This window comes from Wyeomyia smithii, chromosome 2 (genome assembly GCF_029784165.1).
Source record: "Wyeomyia smithii strain HCP4-BCI-WySm-NY-G18 chromosome 2, ASM2978416v1, whole genome shotgun sequence".
In the NCBI taxonomy this organism is placed as follows: domain Eukaryota; kingdom Metazoa; phylum Arthropoda; class Insecta; order Diptera; family Culicidae; genus Wyeomyia; species Wyeomyia smithii.
The window spans coordinates 99,835,343-99,854,529 of NC_073695.1; the positions used below are offsets into that span (position 1 = coordinate 99,835,343).

At 39.8% G+C, this 19,187-nt stretch overlaps 1 protein-coding gene across 1 annotated transcript; it reads left to right on the forward strand.

The window, feature by feature from the left end:
- The first annotated feature begins 14,736 nt into the window (after nucleotides 1-14,736).
- On the forward strand, nucleotides 14,737-18,899 carry LOC129719777 (uncharacterized protein K02A2.6-like). The gene is made up of 3 exons (XM_055671186.1): nucleotides 14,737-15,332; nucleotides 15,382-15,840; nucleotides 18,734-18,899. The coding sequence occupies exons 1-3, from the start codon at nucleotides 14,737-14,739 to the stop codon at nucleotides 18,897-18,899; spliced, it is 1,221 nt and encodes a 406-aa protein (XP_055527161.1).
- Nucleotides 18,900-19,187: the final 288 nt, after the last annotated feature.

The following is a 19,187-nucleotide window of genomic DNA, read 5'->3' on the forward strand; positions in this document are numbered from 1 at the left end:
CATCGAATGAAGGCCCAGTTCCGGACGGCCGACGACCTTCAAACGACCGACGACAAAAACTTTGAAGGATGCTGCAAAGATAGACCGAGGGATAAGTGGCTAAATCGCTACGTGCGTTTGGCTGCGAGGTCGGTGCAACCTGCTAAACAGAACCTGGCAGGAAGCGGCAGTCCCGTTCACTGATCTCGGAGCTGCAGGCAATGACGTGGCGCCAGTGACTGAATAAAATGGTCAAGTCGATTAGCCCGGCAAATCATAACGTGGCGGACGATGAGACCTATCTTACCCTGAATGGCAACGACTGGCTGGGCACTTCACATTCCATTTCCCTATCGAAGGAAGTGAGCGCCAAGATGAAGTTCATTTCACATACCAAATTCCCCAAGCGAGAAGGGGATGTCAAAGCCGCTCTTCTTCGCTCCGGACTGGCCGTGAACGGGAAAATTCATAGTACGATGTGCCTACTGGAAGTTGCGTAGTTCATCAAGAAATACCGCAAATTTCTGGCCGGATCTGGCGTCGGCCCACTACTCAAAGCGATTGTTAGAGGACATGAAGCGGCTGATCATCGATGTGGTACTCAAGTCGGCGAGCTCGCCCAACGTCCACCAGCTGCGTCTCATCGAGAATTTCTGGGCAAACCTGAAGCGTAAGATCCGCTGTAACAATTTCGTTCCGAAAACTGAGGAAGAATTGATAAATAAAACGAAGGAAGAACTCAACAACATGCATACACACATGTTTTCGTCCGCCATGGCGAATGTACTGATTAACTACCGGAAGACCGCTTACAAGGACGTACATTTTTTTTTGCAAGTAAGCCAATATAATTAACTTCCATAGGAAATTTATCAAACTCAATTTTCTGTCCCAGTTTTTGTCACCATCCGAAAAACGTTCATTTTTTTAAAGCGAGCGTTATTTTAACCAATTTATAATCAAAAAAAATATTGAAGAGAAAAAGCTTGTTTCGAACGACTTTCAGCTAGACTGATCGCACATAACAATGGTAGCTACTTCGTGATTGATCAAAATCAGTAAAAAATATAAATGTTTCTCTCAAAAAATAATAAAGAATTTCATTTAATATGAATTCTATCACCGACATATATTCACCAAAACTGTTATTTCTAGTGTGAAAGTAAAAAAAAATCATTTCTTTGAAATTATACTCATTTTTTATTTGCTTATACTGCCTATAGTCCCATAAGGATTTTCATCGTTTTTGAGTTAAATATCGAATTCCAATATTTCTTGCTTTACTGTCGATTAAAAATACAAAAAAGTATGTTTTATTCAGGAAAGTCAGAAAAAAATATGAAGTACAATTGTCCCATCTTAAAAATAATTGCATATCAGTCCCACCACTAGTTAAGAGCATTCCATAAGTTTCTGCTGACTCCGTTGAGGTTATCCATGTTTTTTAAAGCAATAAAGTCTGAAAAGGTATCCGGGTACCCTGCCGAGTACATAACGGTTATTCATGCTTTTTAATTTGAAGCAGTACAAGTAGTACACATTTGAAGTAGTAAAAATCACACTTGTTGAAACAATCAATAAGTAACATGAACACATTTTGTTTTTTTTTTAATGTTTTAGATATGTTTCATTTAATTTAGTAGACATACAGACATACCAAATAAACGAATAATCACCCATTAAACACTTTCGACACACTACTGAATTATCAACGTTTCATAAATTCAAAAGTTATTGTCTATTAAGTTACATCAGTTTAAACATCGGATCATCAAAAAACCCTCTGCATCATAGTAAATATGTGCGTTACATGGTTTCAAAAGAAAGTGCGTAACCGCGCCATGCGCTATGGCCATAGGCACAAACCCATTCCGCTCGAGCGCCAGCTTCCATTGTTACCCTACTAGCTTGAGGCTCGATCCCAATATAAATAGTAATCATGCTGCGCGGAGGAAACAAAACCGGGCTCAAGTTCAATGACCGCGCGGTTTGGTGGTAAGTTTGATGCAAAACAGAACCAGTGAATGGGGTGAAGGGGTGCACGGGAGCGATAAACGTACGCGAAAGCAGGGTGAAAGAATCTCGGTGGAAGCACGGCTAGAGCTTTTTCCGAAACGTAAGCAAATAGTGCACGCGACAGAGAGAACGCTTTGAGTTCCTCCCTCAGTGAAGCCAGCGAGGAGAAATGAGCAGTGGATCTCACTCGAGCTGGTGGAAAACTCATCATAATAAAGGTTGAGCTTTTCGGCCAAACTGCTACAAAATTGAGCGGAAAATGAAATGCTGAGAAAAAAAAACGAGATAACTCCAATTACGGTCCCGTTTGGTGAAAGATGAAAAAGGAAAAATGACAGGTTTCGTAAATAAATTGGCAATCATTTTTCACCAATTATGTATCGCGAATGAATTTCAAACGTGAGATGGCGAAGGTGAAAGGTGAAAGGAGGTATCAGACCGGAGTACGGTTTCGTACGACACCTGGTCGCAAAACAGTTTTGTGAAAAAAAAAGTGATTATGCAAGAAAACTGGCCCTGCTTGCGCTGTAGGCCGTAGGTTTTAATTCAGATAAAATATTCAAAAGTAGGTATTTGAAATTGTGAATGAGATATTCTTCGGAAAGCAGCGTATACAAACAGTAATATGAGAGCAAAAGAACTGTGGAACAGAATAAGAGAAGAATGTTAAAATAGAAGAAAAGATCATATAAAGAACAGAGGAATAGAAGAACAGGAATACAGAAAAAAAGAACAACATACGAACCAAAAAGCAAAAGAATAGAAAACAGCAGAAAAAATCAAATAAAAGAACAGAAAAACAGAAGATTCTGATTACAATAAAACTGGCTTATTTGATTTACGTCCCCCTAAATTTAAATCCGCATACCGAAACATCGCTAATCGCTGCAAAACGTTTTTCTGTGCAGCCCACAGAAGTGGCGATCCTGCGGCTGTGCTTGACATGAATTCAACTATCATGCTGATTTTCGCTGTGGTCTAGGTAAAAAGAAGCCGGTGTGCTGAAGAGAGCAAAACCCAAACCGAAACGAATCGAAAGATGAATCGAGAACGCGGACAGAAACAACATATAAAACCCACGAAGAAAACAAGTTTAATTCCGCGGTCATTGGCCTAACATACATTCACCAGGGGTACGGGCTTTCGCGATAAAGCAATCGACGAACAGCACGAACACTGCAAAGAGCAGAAAGCTTCCCGCTCCGAGTCGTGTGCCAACCGGGTAAAAAAGCTACCGGGCAGGCGGGAAGTGGGTGGTTTGATGCAAAAATAACTCATCTCTCTCATACAATCGGGTTAGCTATTACAAAACTCACACAACCGCATTCCAAGCCGATTGCGTTGGCATTGTGTTACCGAAGCTCGCCCCATGAAAGAGCTCGCGTACAGGTATTACATGAGTGCCCACTCCTGCCTGGGATCGATCCGTAAAGCTTTTGTTTGCCAAAAACCAGTTTTGCGCGTTCGCCATACTTGGCAATGATCGTGTGGTAGTAATGAGTCGGTTACGAAAGACTTCACCCGTAGCTGGGAACTCAAAGTAGCGAGTACATGACGATCAGTTCTTCATAAGGCAACAAACTTCGGATTTCGTAACCACACGAAGCCGCATCGCTTGATCACGAGAGAGCAGCGTAAAATGCGCCCGCTGAGAGTCGGGAGCGTACGGCAGAGACCTTCGCGATTGGCCGCGAACTTGAAAATACGATCCATTGCCATGGTGGCAAGCCTATTGTGCGGCTGGTTGTATAATACGGAGGAATGTATGGCAGCCGGATAGCGCAATAACAGAGGAAACCCACTTTTGCGTTGTTTGGCTTTGTGGCAAAGGCTTCTTCGCCTGTCGTGGTGGATGAGTTGTGGAAATATACTTTTCGGGCATCCTTTTGAGACTTGTTTTGGGTGTACGAAATTATGTTTGGTATCAATTGGTGTAGGCGTATGTACCTAGAATGGTTTTGGGTGTTTTGATTGAATTACATGCATATGATCAGGTCAATTTAGTTATGTCTCTATATAATTGACATAACTTGATATTAATATTATTTCAACAAAATATCCTCAAAATAAAATTAAAATATGAATATCCTTTTGGTGGGTTCTCTCAAACCAACTCTCTGGCCACCTCAAATTGTCCAGTACAAAGTACAAAGTTCCTTATAAGAATCGATATTCGAACCAGTAGAACGTTAAAACGTGAAGATCTGGTGTTATCTCGATAAAAAATTCTTGACCAAAAATCGACCTTCCGGGAGTTAGCCGTTTTTTGAACAACTAATATATTTTCTAATATTTTTTAATTCCAAGTATTTCATTAACTAACTATCTTCGAACAACCTTTAGAACTTTTCAAGGAAGAAAAACATGCAAATCGGGAAACGTGAATACCCCAATTCATTTCAAAGTTATTGATGTTTTTCATCGAAAAATGGGCCTATTTTATATCTTATTTTTTAAGCGCAAACATAAAAAATACATCTCAGTTTCATGTGAAACCTTTTAAACAGATTTGCCTTTATAATTGGAAAAAAATCTAAAAATATGTTTTTGTTTTGTTTGAGTAAATTTAATTTGTGTTTGTTGTTATTATAATAATAACAAATTCATGATGTTTGCATTCAAAAGTACACATATTTGATTCTATGGTATTTCTTCCAAAAACTAGAATCAATCAACTTTATCTTCAGGGCCGGGCGTTTCATGTGGGTAGTATGGGTAGTAGTACCCACTCGGAAAATATCCATATGGGTACTTACCCACACGGAATTATCGGACAAAACCAAAAAAAGTAATATTGCGAGCGACAGATTTTTCGATGGATATTGTTGAGCGAGAGGTTCTAAATCTACAGATTTATGTACAGTTGTAAAGTTTCTCAGGAAATATGATTATTTTTTCAATTGTTTCATTTACGATAGAGAATTTTATTTATTTATTTCGTCAAGCAAATGTAGACTACAGTTATAATAATACAATGTTTTCTTATATTCTATACATTATTTTCAGTAGTTAGTCGTTTTTTTTTATTTGATATCTGCCCATGGTGATGTCGATATTTTCGCAGTGCTGATTATAGTGACGCATCATGCGATTTATTGGGCCATTTTTCGAGTAGTTTGTTCTGTGAGAATTTTCCGAAAATATTTTACGATTTCTTAATTGACGACTGGGTGCATAAAAATTTAGTTGTGATAATAATTGAGTAGATTGCACGCGTTGAGAAATAATGTCATTGATAAAATAAAGCATTGAAAGATCGCGGCGGTTTTTAAGTGCTTGTATGTCTATAAGCATGCAGCGTGCTTCATATGATGGTAAGGGAAATGATGTCCAATTTAGCTTACTAAGCGCGTACAAAAGAAATTGTTTTTGGACAGATTCAATGCGTTCTTCATGTGTGGCAATATAGGGATTCCATACAATGCTACAGTATTCCAGAATTGGTCGGACGTATGTAATATATAATAGTTTGATTGTATATGGGTCTTGAAAATTGTGGCCAAAGCGTTTTATAAAGCCCAGCATACTATTTGCTTTGTTGATAATTGTATTATAATGTTCTATGAATGTAAGTTTGGAGTCTAAGATTACGCCTAGGTCCCTTACAATTTTGCATTTTTCTACTGGTTGGTTTCCTAAGAAAACGTTTGTAGGTGGTGTTACTGTTTTTCTGCTAAAGGCTATTGAATTACATTTTTTAATGTTGAGTTGCAATAGGCTTTTGATGCACCAAGTGTAGAAAACATTAATTTCATTCTGGAATATTTCGAAGTCTTCTGCATTGGTTATTTCTATAAAGAGCTTCATGTCATCAGCATATAAAAGCACATGTATTGACTTAAGAAGAAAGGAAATGTCATTTACGTTTAATATAAAAAGAAGAGGGCCCAGGTGGGAACCTTGAGGAACCCCAGAAGTTACTTCTATTGGGTTTGAAAAGGAATTTTGAAAGCGGACTATTTGTGTTCGTTTTGTTGAGTATGACTGCAGCCATTCCAAAAATTTTGTTTCAGTTCCGTATTTTTCGAGCTTGAAGAGCAATAATGGTATGTCGATTCTGTCCAATGCCTTGCTAAAGTCCGTATAAAGAGCTTCTACGTGGTTACCGTTGTCCATCACAGTCAGAGTGAAAGTTATGAATTCCAAAAGATTTGTGGTAGTTGATCGGCCTTTGTAAAAGCCGTGCTGTTGAGTTGTAATTTGGTGTTTTACTTGTTGAAAGATTTTTTCATTATTTACTGATTCAAATAATTTTGGAATGCATGAAATAATGGCAATTCCACGATAATTACGAATGTCAGATTTAGCGCCAGATTTGAAAATTGGCACTAAATATGAAGTTTTCCAGAGTTCTGGGAAAATTCCATTCTTCAGGGACATGTTAAAAAGGTGTTGTAAGGGTGTAGATAGTTCTTCTGCCAAGTTTTTGAGAAAAATTGGAGCTATTCTGTCAGGTCCAGGACCAGGACGATAGAGTTCTAAAGATAAACAATGTTTTGTCGTAAAAATTTCCCATGCCAAATTTGAGCTCAATCGGAATTCGGAAAGTAGAACCTCAAAGTGGTCAAAGTTACAGTTTTTTGGTCTCTCGAGATGTAGCTCGAGTCTCCCAACGCAAAAGTTTCCATGTCCCTGATTTTTTTCTATTTTCAAACAAATTTTTATGAAATAACATCAGATCTCGATATTTTATGCATTTCTAAAAGATTTGCTATCAAAAAAAAATCGATTCCGGAAACTTCAATAACTACTCTTGTGTATTTTTAGGTTGGTCAAAACTGTAAGATTTTCACTACTGTAAGTGAATCCTCCTCAGAAGTCCGAAGACAAAATTGTTGTGCCCTAACGTTTGCATTAAAAAATGCTCCAAAAATGCCGATTTTCAATGGGCTTACCTTTACAAACACTGACGAAACTACCCATGCAGCATCAATCATAATAACCCATGAGTCAGCAGAAAAAAATTGACTCGAACTCTAACCGTAACGGTGAAAACAGTGTAGCTACTCCGTTGAGTGTGCGCGATCAAAAAACCTGCCGCGTCGAAAACGGACTTCGTACGGAAAAGGGACACCGGTTATGCTTGTACCGGTATCTACAACGTCTTGGCACTGTTGGACTACAATCAGAGCATCGAAAGAAAGACCGGTTCCGTACGGCCGACGACCCTGAGCGACAAGAAACTCCAAAGAATGCTGAAGAGGAAGACCGAGGGAAAAGTGACTACAGCGCGCTGCGATAGGGAGGTCGGTGCAACCGGCCAAACCGTGGAAAAGTACCTGGTGAACATGGACATCAGAAAGCAGCAGTCCCGTCCATTGGTCTCGGAGCAGTGTCAGCGGCTGAATAAGATGGTCGAGTTGATTTCTCCTGCGAATCGCGACGTGATGGTAGTGGTGGACGCTGAGACCTATCTCACCCTGGATGGCAACTACTGGCAGGGCACTCCGTATTTTACTTCGCTCACGAAGGAAGTGAGCTCTAAGATGAAATTCATTTAACACACCAAGTTTCCAAAGAAGGTACTGCTGTTGCTGACAATCAGCGAGAAGCTCCGTACTGGCCGTGATCGGGGAAGTTTATAGTACTGAGTGCCTGCCGGAAGTTGCGTCATACACACTTAGATTTTATTGCCGAGAACTCAACAGCTGATAAATTCAGCGAAGCGTTCTACGAGTTTTCGGCAGAATTTTCAAGAACTTCGGCAAACGAAATTTAATACCTGCTGGTTTACGGTAGATCGATATATTTGCTGAATGTTATTCGAAATATATTGCTGACATTTGTTAAAAATTTCGCCGACCTCCACCAGCTGTTGGAAAGTTTACCGAGATAAATTAAGTGTGTACATTAAAAAATACCATAAGGGGCGAATACGCGGTGCTCTGGCCGGATCTGGAGTCGACCCACTAATCAATGCAAACGTTGGTGGAGATGAAACGCCTGAAAATCGATGCAGTACCCAGGTCGGCCAATACACCCAACGTTCCCCAGCTGCACCCCATCCAGAGTTTCTGAGCAAACCAGAAACGTAAGACTTACTCCAAAAATTTTGACGCGAAAGTTGAGGAGGAATTGATAAATAAAACGAAGAAAGAATTCAAAAACATGCCTACACGCATGTTTTCGTCCACCATAGCGAATGTTCCAGTTAACTCCCGGAAAGCCACTCGCAAGGGCGTGGAATAGCTTTTGCAAGTAAAAGTCTATTTTTTTTATGCGAACATTACTACTGAACGAAATTCGAAAACTGAACGAAATTTCTCTTCAACATTCCATTGGCACCCCATTGTTGATGCACTGTCGATTTTTCGTAAAATTATGTTCAGGTATCAGTAGGTCGCACTACACCCCCCCACGGCTACGCCTTTGTCACCCATGAACCTTCCCTATGATTTTTTAAAATTAAATAAGTCAAATATTATCGGTTTTTTCTGGCCGCCGTATTTCAGAACTGGCCGACCTGACGATTCAGAAAAACATGGGTCTGATTGGTTTGCATTAGGTAAGCTTCGTAGTGGCAAGGGTACAGAGTTCGTGTTGGCAGGCAGAATTCGGTTTGGATAAGACTCATATATTGTATATTGTTCTTCTCCGGGGAATATTCTCCGGCGATATGGCACGAGGAACGAGGTTTCGATAAAATTTCTACCTTTTGACATAATAAGTTCCTCTTAAACGTTAGGTGGGGTCTCTCTCCAGATATATAACATTGTAATTTGGCGATATTGGTAGGATGGAAAGAAGTTTCGGAACAGTAAGCTTGAAACGGAAGGGTAAAACTTTAAATCACACCTAAGCACGGATACAAATGATAATCGTATCACTTACTTCAATACTGATACTACCAGTAATATAAAGTGCGGAGTTCAGCAAACACCTGGGAAGTTTCACAATAGATCAAATGTCTCTGGGCACAGAGATGAGTCTACTCAGAAAAAAATGTTTGTATTAAAAAAATTGACTTTTTTTGGATGGTGATAAAAAACCTAAATTAATCCACCTAGCGGTCAGACTCAGCCTTTCTCATTCAAACTTATTATTTGTAAAAATAGATTTACATGAATGCTTAAATCCAATAAATGTTTATCCACTCTTTGGGTTCTAAAATATTGATGTAGTAATTAAAGTATAAAATATGAAATTTGACGTACTTAAGAAATAGCGAAATAAAAGCAATGACTCTTAATTTCGAACAATTTAATCACGAGCGATGCCGGGAACGTTCAGATAGTACGATACCACATTTAAATCATGTTGAGGCCATATATATTGATCGAAGCAGGTAAAGTGTTGAATAGTCCTTGAATTTCTTTTCTTTCTAAAACTTTTAAACAGCATATCAAATTGTTATGAAGTTTGTTATTTGTAAGTTTGAGAGATGACTCATTTGTATGACACTAGTTATGTTCAAATAAGTCGTGTAATACTTGAGATAATAGACTTTCGTTGTTTTACAAATTAAAACATAACGCTTGCTTAAGCTTGATTACAAGCAAATGAAAAGGTAACGTATGGGGCAGCCAAACTTTGAAACCACGTGTTCAATCATAATTCATCAGTTAACCCTTAACTAGCCCGTTCATCTGATATCAATATTGTTCAAATCGGTTGTGTAGTTTCTAAGATAATGAAGTTTCGTGATTTTCACATTTCGATACATTACAGACGAAGTTACAGTCCGATTACTGCAAAATTCAATAGGGTGTTATGAGGTAGGTAGACCTTTTATTTGATACTAATTCTGTGGAAATCGGGTCAACCATCTCTGAGAAATATGAGTGAGTCCAAGTAAGTTGTCTTGGAATATGTTTCTTTTCATAGCTGGATTTCACATTTTTAAACATAACAGGCAAAGCAATAATCCGTTTGTAAAAAAAGATCATTAGGGTCTTATGGGGCAACAAGACCTTTCATATGACACTAATTTTATAAAAATCGGGCCAGCCATCTCTGAGAAACATGAGTGAGATTAAATAGTCTCCAGAACACGTTTCTTTCCATAACTCCTGAACCACATGTTCAATCTTCATAAAATTCAAAAGTTAAGGGTTTTTATGGTAGCCCGTTCATTTGAAACTAATTTTAATCAAATCAGATGTGTGGTTTCTGAGATATTGATGTTTCGTGATTTTTACACTTTGATACATAACCTCTAAACTAAAAATCAGATTACAATAAAATTCAATAGGGTCTTATAGGGCAACTAGACCTTTCATTTGCAATTAATTTCATTGAAATCTGTTCGGTCAGACCATCTCTGAGAATAGTGAGTGCGAAAAAAGGTGCACATACACACGTACACACCCACACACAAACATATACACCTATACATGCTTATATGCAGAAAATGCTCGATTTGTCTAACTGAGTCGAGTAGTATATGACATTCGGCCATTTGGATCACTTTTCTACCTTTTAATTAGCCAGTGATCGTTAGGAGGAAGTCAATATGTTTACTTTCTATATGTGATTTCACATTTTTATGAACAACGGACACAGTTACAATCCGATTGCAGTGAAATTCAATAGCAACCTATGGGGCAACTAGACCTTTCATTTGACACTAATTGTGTGAAAATCGTTTCAGTCATCTCTGAGGAAAATGATTGAGTTTAAACAACCTCAGGATAACTTTTCTTTACATAACTTTTGAACCATATGTTCAATCATTACGAGACAGCCCGATCATTTAAAACCAATTTTATTAAAATCGGTTGTGTGGTTTCTGAGATATTGTTGTTTCGTGATTTTTACATTTTGATACATAACCTCTAAACTAAGAATCCGATTACAATGAAATTCAATAGTAACCTATGGCACAACTAGACCTTTCATTTGCAATTAATTTTATGAAAATCGGTCCAGCCATCTCTGAGAAAAGTGAGTGAGAAAAAAAGTTGCACATACATACACACACACACACACACACACACACATACACACATACATACATACATACAGAAAATGCTCAGTTCGTCGAAAGGGGTCGAGTGGTAAATGACATTCGGCCATTGGGACCACTTTCATACTTTTGGTTTTTCCAGTGATTGCTATACCTTTCTAGGAGAAAGGCAAAAACATTAAGACATATCATTGAGTTTCATGAATTTTCCATGAAAGGTACTTATGTTAGCTTTCTTGCAAAAAAAAATATAAGCTCTTGCGAGCAGCCTTCCGGTAGTTAACCGGAACATTCACCATGGCGGACCGAAAACATGCGTGTAGGCGTTGGTTCACACTTCAGGTTTGCCCAGAAGTGCTCGATGGCATGCTGCTGGGGGACGTTGGGCTGGTTCGCAAACCTCGATAGCACAACGATATTCAGCCGCTCCGTCCCCTCAAACGATCGCTTAGAGTAGTGAGCCGACGCTAGATCCGGCCAGAACACCGCGTCTTCGCCCTCCTGGTATTTCTTGATGAACGACTTAACTTCATACTAGAAATTTTCTCGTTCACGGCCGGCCCAAAACGAATAAAAAGCGGCTTTGACAACCTCTTCTCGCTGATTATCAGCCACAGCAGTGCCTTATTGGGAGCTCACTTCCTTCGTGGAGGGGGAGGAGGGATAAAAAAAAAGAAATGCCCTGCCAGTCGTTGCCATTCAGGGTGAGATAGATCTCATCGTCCACCGCTACGTCGCGATTCGCCGGGAAAATCTACTTGGCCATCCATTGAAGCCGCTGTCGCTGCGTTATTAGCTGCATGTTCCATAGCAATCACACTTGAAGGCTTTTAACTAAGAAGCCTGTGAATTATTAAGCTGGTTGACAACACAATTTTCTCTATTTCATATTTGTTCCAACCTCCAATGAATATAGACGTTAAAGCTACAACTAGTCTTTTATTTGTTGGAGACTACAACAATTCTTGGCGACGAGGACAATTTTAAGCTGCTCCAAGACTCTTGCAAGATGTCCGACCAGGATTTGAAAAACGCGATTCTCCGACTAACCGAACTGGTAGTCAACCAACAAGAGCAGATTCAACTCCTCAAGCGAGGTCAAGCCAGCCAACTGGGAAGTGAGAAGATAATCGAATCGTTGGCCACGGGAATTGAAGATTTTTACTACGATCCTGACGGTGGAGTGTTCTTCGACGCGTGGTTCGCTCGCTACGAAGATGTCCTCAAGGTCGACGGCAAGAATTTAGACGATCCAGCGAAGGTGAGACTACTTTTAAGAAAAATCGGCACCCAGTTCCACGAGCGATACGTAAATAGTATCCTGCCATGACATCCCCGCGATTTTGTTCTGGACGAAATAGTGAAGAAACTTAAGAAACTTATTGGCCATCAAACCTCGCTGTTCAAACCTCGTCTACAATCTCCCCGCGATGCAGACATCCGAACTCGATTGATCGGCAAATTGGAAGCTGAAGAGCATGCTCCGCCAGCAGACGGCACAAAGCTAACCTTGGAAAATCACGTCGAGGAGTGTCATCGGTTCAATAATCTAAAGCAGGACACCAAGTTGGTAGAGAAGCCCGTTCTGGAAAAATCCGTCGTCAACGCTGTTTCCACCAAGCCTGCTAAGAAAAAACAACCGAAATCTCCGTGCTGGTTTTGCGGTGATTTACATTTCGTAAAGAAATGTTCCTATCAAGACCACAATTGCAGCAAGTGCAAACGAAAAGGGCATAAAAAAGGTTACTGCTCATCCGCTGAATCAAAATCAAAGCCAGCAAAGAAGTTCGAAAAACAAAAGTACAAGGCATTTGTGAAGTCTAAAGGAATTTCAGTGAAACGCATCGATCTTCAAGGGAAGAGGAAATACGTTACTGTTGGAATCAATGGCAAAGAAGCTGTCCTTCAGTTAGATTGCGCTTCTGATATCACCATAATTTCTACGCAGACCTGGAAGGCCATAGGCAAACCAGCCATCAGCGAAACCGACATAACCGCCATCAGCGCTTCCGGAGACAAGATCAACATGGCTGGTGAGTTCCTTGAAGACATAACCATCCGAAGCGCGACAAAAGCTGGCATTGTCTATATGTCAAGCCCGGATTTGAATGTCCTTGGAATTGAAACAATCGATCTATTCCATCTATGGTCGATTCCTTTCAACTCACTGGTTAATGCTGTGCATCAGAAGCCGGAAGACTTTGAGCAAAAGCTGCGTACGAAGTTTTCGGAAGTGTTTCAGAGCACACTTGGCCGGTGTACCAAAGCAAAAGTTAAACTCTACCTGAAACCCAACGCCCGTCCCGTGTACTGTCCCAGTGACAAGTTGCATATGCTGCCCTTCCCAAGGTGGATGCCGAACTTCAACGTCTTCAGGACAAGGGAATTATCTCACCAGTGAAGTTTTCCGACTGGGCAACTCCGATAGTAGTGGTCCGTAAGTCAGACAACGTTTCCGTCCGTATCTGTGGCGACTATTCTACAGAGTTAAACAATGCGCTAGAGATGCCCAGCCCATCCGCTACCACATCCAGATGATATTTTTGCTGATCTAGCTGGCTGCCGTTATTTCTCCCAACTCGATTTTTCTGATGCGTACCTGCAAGTCGAGATTGAAGAGGAATCACAAAAGTATCTGACGATAAACACTCATCGACGTATCACAGCTTCGATCGTATCTTGGAGCTATCAATTATTATGGGCGTTTTGTCAAGCAGATGAAAGAGCTAAGAGCACCCATGGATTATTTACTGAAGCAAAACGTTAAATGGGAATGGACTGCAAACTGTCAGAAGTCGTTTGACAAGTTCAAAATGCTGCATACTTCCGACTTGTTGCTGACACATTTTGACCCGAACAAAGAAATCATTGTCGCAGGTGATGCATCCAAAAATGGCTTGGGCGCTGTTATTATGCATCGTTTCCGAATGGATCAGCGAAGGCTATTTCTAGAGAAACATTTCAAAAGATCCTATCTGCTTTGATCGATTTTTTGATCGATCACTTTCATTTCATCACTACAACTTATTAAACACCTTTTATGACACGTTATTTGCACCAGTTGATAGCGGAGGGATCACTCTAGCCTTCTGAACGAAAACCACGCTTGGGAGAGTCACTAAAGCTGAACCATTACCAAGAGGAAAAGACGCTCCGGAAAAACGATGAAAGCAGATAGGACCTTTTGTAATGTTTGTCTAGATTTCGCACATTTCAAGATCTCTAACTCCTGCGGAGCAGAATTACGGCCAGATAGAAAAAGAAGCTTTGGCACTGGTTTTTGCTGTAACACGATTCCATAAGATGGTATTCGGTCGGAAGTTTACCTTGCAGACTGATCACCAACCACTTCTTAAGGTGTTCGGGAGCCAAAAAGGAATTCCGGTATACACGGCTAACCGGCTTCAACGCTGGGCGCTTACGTTAATGCTGTACGATTTTGACATCCAGTCTGGAGACTTTGGACACGCTGACCTCCTTTCACGACTAATGAAATGCCATTCAATAACTGACGAAGAGTATGTCATTGCTTCTGTCCAAATGGAAGCCGATGTCAGCACCGTTCTCAGTGACTCTACTTCAAGTCTACCTGTGACGTCTGAAATGATCACTACTGAAACATCGAAAGATCCTGTTCTCCAGTCGGTGGTGTTCCATATCAATGAAGGATGGCCCAACCATTCCAAAGCAATTAATGATCCAGTTGTCCAACAATTCTTTATCCGCCGAGACAGTCTGCTGATCGTCCAAGGTTGCATCATGTTCGGCGATAGAGTTGTTGTGCCAAACCGCTTTCGCAAACGCAACTACATCGAGGCCATCCGGGGATCGAGCGAATGAAATCCCTAGCAAGAAGTTTCGTGTACTGGCCTAACATCGATGATGCCGTCGAAAAATATGTTCGATGCTGCAGACCCTGTGCTGAAGCTGCTAAATCACCACGCCAGACGGACCTGGAGTCGTGGCCCATTCCATCGAAGCCGTGGGAACAAGTTCATATCGATTATGCAGGCCCGATCAATGGATACTACTACTTTCTGGTAATTGACGCATATTCAAAATGGCCAGAAATCTACCGCACTCGAAGCACAAACACAACGAAAACGTTGGAAATGCTAGACGAGATTTTTTTCAAGATTCGGCATTCCAAAAATTCTGGTTTCGGATATGGCTCGCAATTTGTTAGCGCCCGATTCAAGCAATTCTGTGATGAAGCTGGAATCACCCACTCAACAATTGCGCCCTACCATCCACAGTCTAATGGACAGGCTGAGCGCTTTGTGGACACTTTGAAAAGGAGACTCAAAAAGTTACGAGAGGGAGGAAAACCAGAAACTTCCCGACATCTTCAAACTTTCCTTTCCGTTTACCGGTCCACACCCAATCGAAGTGCTCGTGATTATAAGCTCGTGACCTGCAGAGCTTTTTCTAGGTAGACCCCTCACTACTACACTGGATCTTCTTAAGCCCCGAAAATCAAGCACACCAGCTGTAAACAGTAAGCAGAATAACCAGTTTAATCAACGCCATGGTGCCGTCAAGAGAGAGTTCTCCGCTGATGATTTAGTGTACGCAGAGGTTCATCATCACAATCAAACCTCATGGGTTCCTGGCAAGGTGATTGAGAGAAAAGGCTCCGTCATGTATGCTGTACTTTTGGAAACCGGTCGTCTCATCCGTTCCCATACGAATCAGCTACGACAGCGTCATCTAGAATCCATTAGAGAAGCTACTGAATCAAATTTACCATGGACCGTGCTGCTTGTGAAATTTGGAATGCAAAATCTGTGTACTGTGTACTCTACTGTTCGGATGAAACTGCCGATCCCGATTCCAAAGAAACTCAACAACCGCCTGAAATGCTGCCCGAATTGGCACAACCAATTCAACAACTGCTTGAAGTATTGCACCCTGCCGAACCAACATTGGACCAAGAAAAGGTTCTAGCACCAGAAATCGTTGTTGAAGGCATCATTCCGCAGTGCTCCAATCAACCCGCTCGTAACCGAAGGCTTTGCGGTATGGCTCGGATCCTACGATCTCTTTTAAGGGGGAGATGTTCCATAGCAATCACACTCGAAGACTTTTAACTAAGAAGCCTGTGAATTATCAAGCTGGTTGACAGCACAATTTTCATTATTTCATATTTGTTCCAACCTCCAAAGAATATAGACGTTAAAGCTACAACTAGTCTTTTATTTGTTGGAGACTACAACACTGCAGATACAGGACATGTTGGTCCATGTTCGACAATCTTTTCTTCCATCTTCATAGATAAAAAATTCAGTTTTTTGATTTCATCGAAAATTGTGATCACCCTAATTTCTGAAACCCAAAAAAGCGCTTTATCATATGAACCAACTTTGTAGAAGAAAAAAATTTTGTCTACAATATTAATCTTACTCTAGATCCACATTTCTCCTCAAATTCAATTTCTACTTCGTTGTGCAATGCTTTCTGAGTAGGCTGCTGAAAAAAAATCTTTGTTGAAAAAGTCAAGGTGTTCACCCCTGAATTGAAAGATAATGTTATTTACAGCATTTTTCTACAACATTTCGACTTTCTAAAAAATTGTTATCCGGTTGCCCAAACGTGATTTATGAAAAAATGACTTTTTCAAGCTACAAAACCACTCTTTTGCACTTTTCAAATCTGTTCGATTCCTACATTTTTCCATATATTTTTCTATTTTTGTGAGGTTGCTATTGAATACTTTGAATGGTTTAGTTCAGCATCGCATTCAATTATTTGACTCATAGAGCCCACTGAAAATCACAAAAAAGTGAATTTTTCTCATAATTTTTAGATAAAACCCTCTAAAACACATATAATGTGGTCCCCGTGGCTCTGTGGTTAGCGATGTTGGTCGGCTAGCTCTCCCACACGGTTGTGATATCGTTTTCGATTCCCGATCGAGTCGAGGATCTTTTCGAGCTGGAAATTTTCTCGACTCAGCACTGGGACACGGTGTATCGTTGTACTTATCCTACACATACAAAATGTGCCAAAAACAATATCGATAACGAATTCTCTCAACTTCTAGTTGATCGAAGCCGCTATTAGCCCCAAGGCTAAGCGTGCGATATTGTTTTTTTTTCTAAAACACATATAAAATTTTTTTTTGTTGAAGAACTGAAATTCTTACTGCAAAGCGGGATTTAAGACGAAAATTTAAAACAAGAAACTTTACCGAACATCATGTTTCTACCTCTTTCATATTACGAACAACATTAAGTTTTCTAATAGAAGGCACTAAAATCACAATTTCCGTTCTAACTTTTATCGCAGATTTTTTTCGAATTTTTCAACCTTCCACTAAGTTATCAGCCATCAAAAAAAACATTTGTTTTCCGAACGTTGTTATTTTTATTTCCTAAAATAAAACAGTTACCGTGGAATGGGGTGGAATTGATCACCTAAAAATTCGTGATAAACAATACTTATCAAGAGATATTGCTCTTACAACATTAGGCAATGTTAACGTGTCCTTAAATGCAACTTTTGCATGATTCACATACCTGTCGAAGTTTTCAAATTTTCAAAAAATTCTTCTAACTCAGTCGAAAATCAATAAAATTTGATCAAACAAGTTTCCAAATAACAAAAAAAAGTATTGAATTTACTTGAAGTAATCTTAGTTGAGGGGTAATTACGTTAAATTTGGAGAAGAGAGTACAGCTTGATAAAAGCTCAAAAAATGTAATTTTCAACAATGATCATTCCATACCATTAAAGAAATACTGATGAATTTTCAGGAAACCCCAAAGATTTTAATTTCAGAGCTAGTTTTTGAGCTTTTGCAACAAACCGAATTGAAATCGGTCTAACGACGATCAAATAAGAGCAACTTTAGCAACAAGCAGCTCGTGAACCAAAATAAACAAATTTTAACCTAAAATATCATTATTTTCGTTTCCAAACTAGCTGTAAATGATATTTTTCAGTACAGAAATCATCAATTATTTTTAGCATGTCGAAAAAAAGCACATTGGCAAAAGAATGTATGGATTTCAATGGTGATCAATTACACCCCAATTTACCTCATAGTACCTTATAGAATTATCGAATTTATTTCATGAAAAAGACGATAGAAACTTCACCAATAGCCATAGAGGTTTACTGGAGCACATACCAGTACTTGTTTTAAAATTATACTATTTCGAGAAAAATGTACATGAAGCTAGTTAATTGGAAATTGTTATAAAAATTGATTATTTGCACCCCGTTCCATGGTATTTTGTTAAAATGCATAGTTTTCCATCACATATAAAAATGCCAATATCTCAGCTATCCGATAAGATATCAAGGATCTTGATCAAAAAAATTAAAATAATTAAAAAATATGGTTTAGTTAAAAAGTTGTATTTTTGAAAAAAATCCAATCGAGTTCTTGAGCTGACTGTTTCTTTTTATTTCTCAATAAATTCAACCGAAATGATTTATGACTGTTGCATACCTATCTGCGTTAAATATGAGTTAAAATCATTGAGTTCCGGTTATTATGACAGGAGTTACAATTACATAGAAAAGAAAAACACGGAAAAAGTATCAAAAAACTCAACAGGACGGTACGCAAATTCACCCAATATAACATTTGATCAGATAAATCGTAAGTATCATGTTTTGATCCTCTGAAGATGTTGTACATGTGGTATGTGTGACTAACTTTAACACAGCAAACCACCTAGTTTAAAGACCACCGATTTCGAAGAATACCCAACCCAACGAAGATGAAGTCGTCAAAATCATATTGCCTGGCGTGAACGAAACGCAAGCAAACTTCAGCCGATCGAGTTCGTGTCTCGGTTGAGGTTTTTTGTTCCACTTTGGCAGTCGCCACACGGACCGACCTCCTTCCTCCGAACGGCGCACGGCCACCATGTATCCAGCAGTGACGATTGGATCGGGTGAATTCGCGCCACAACCACCAACACATACCAGCTTAGCCCGCGGTGTCTACCCGAAATGTGGAACAACGCTGGTCAACGGGAGTCATTGAACTTCCCCTCGTTTGTCTACTAGATGTTTGTGTCTCTCACTGGCGTACCAATTTTCCGATTGCCCATTTTCACCCGTACACGATTGGTGGGCAGGATCACACATATAAAATCCAGATGAGTTTAGGTCGAAGCATTAACAAAATATAATTGTTATAAATTCTTGATGCCTTGATGACTCACGACTGCAAATAGATGAAAAACTGTTTTCCCCTTAATGGAACACGCTTGATGTTCTAAGGTTTATCAGACAACGAATGGCCTGCATTGCAGTCACTTCCGCGATTGCG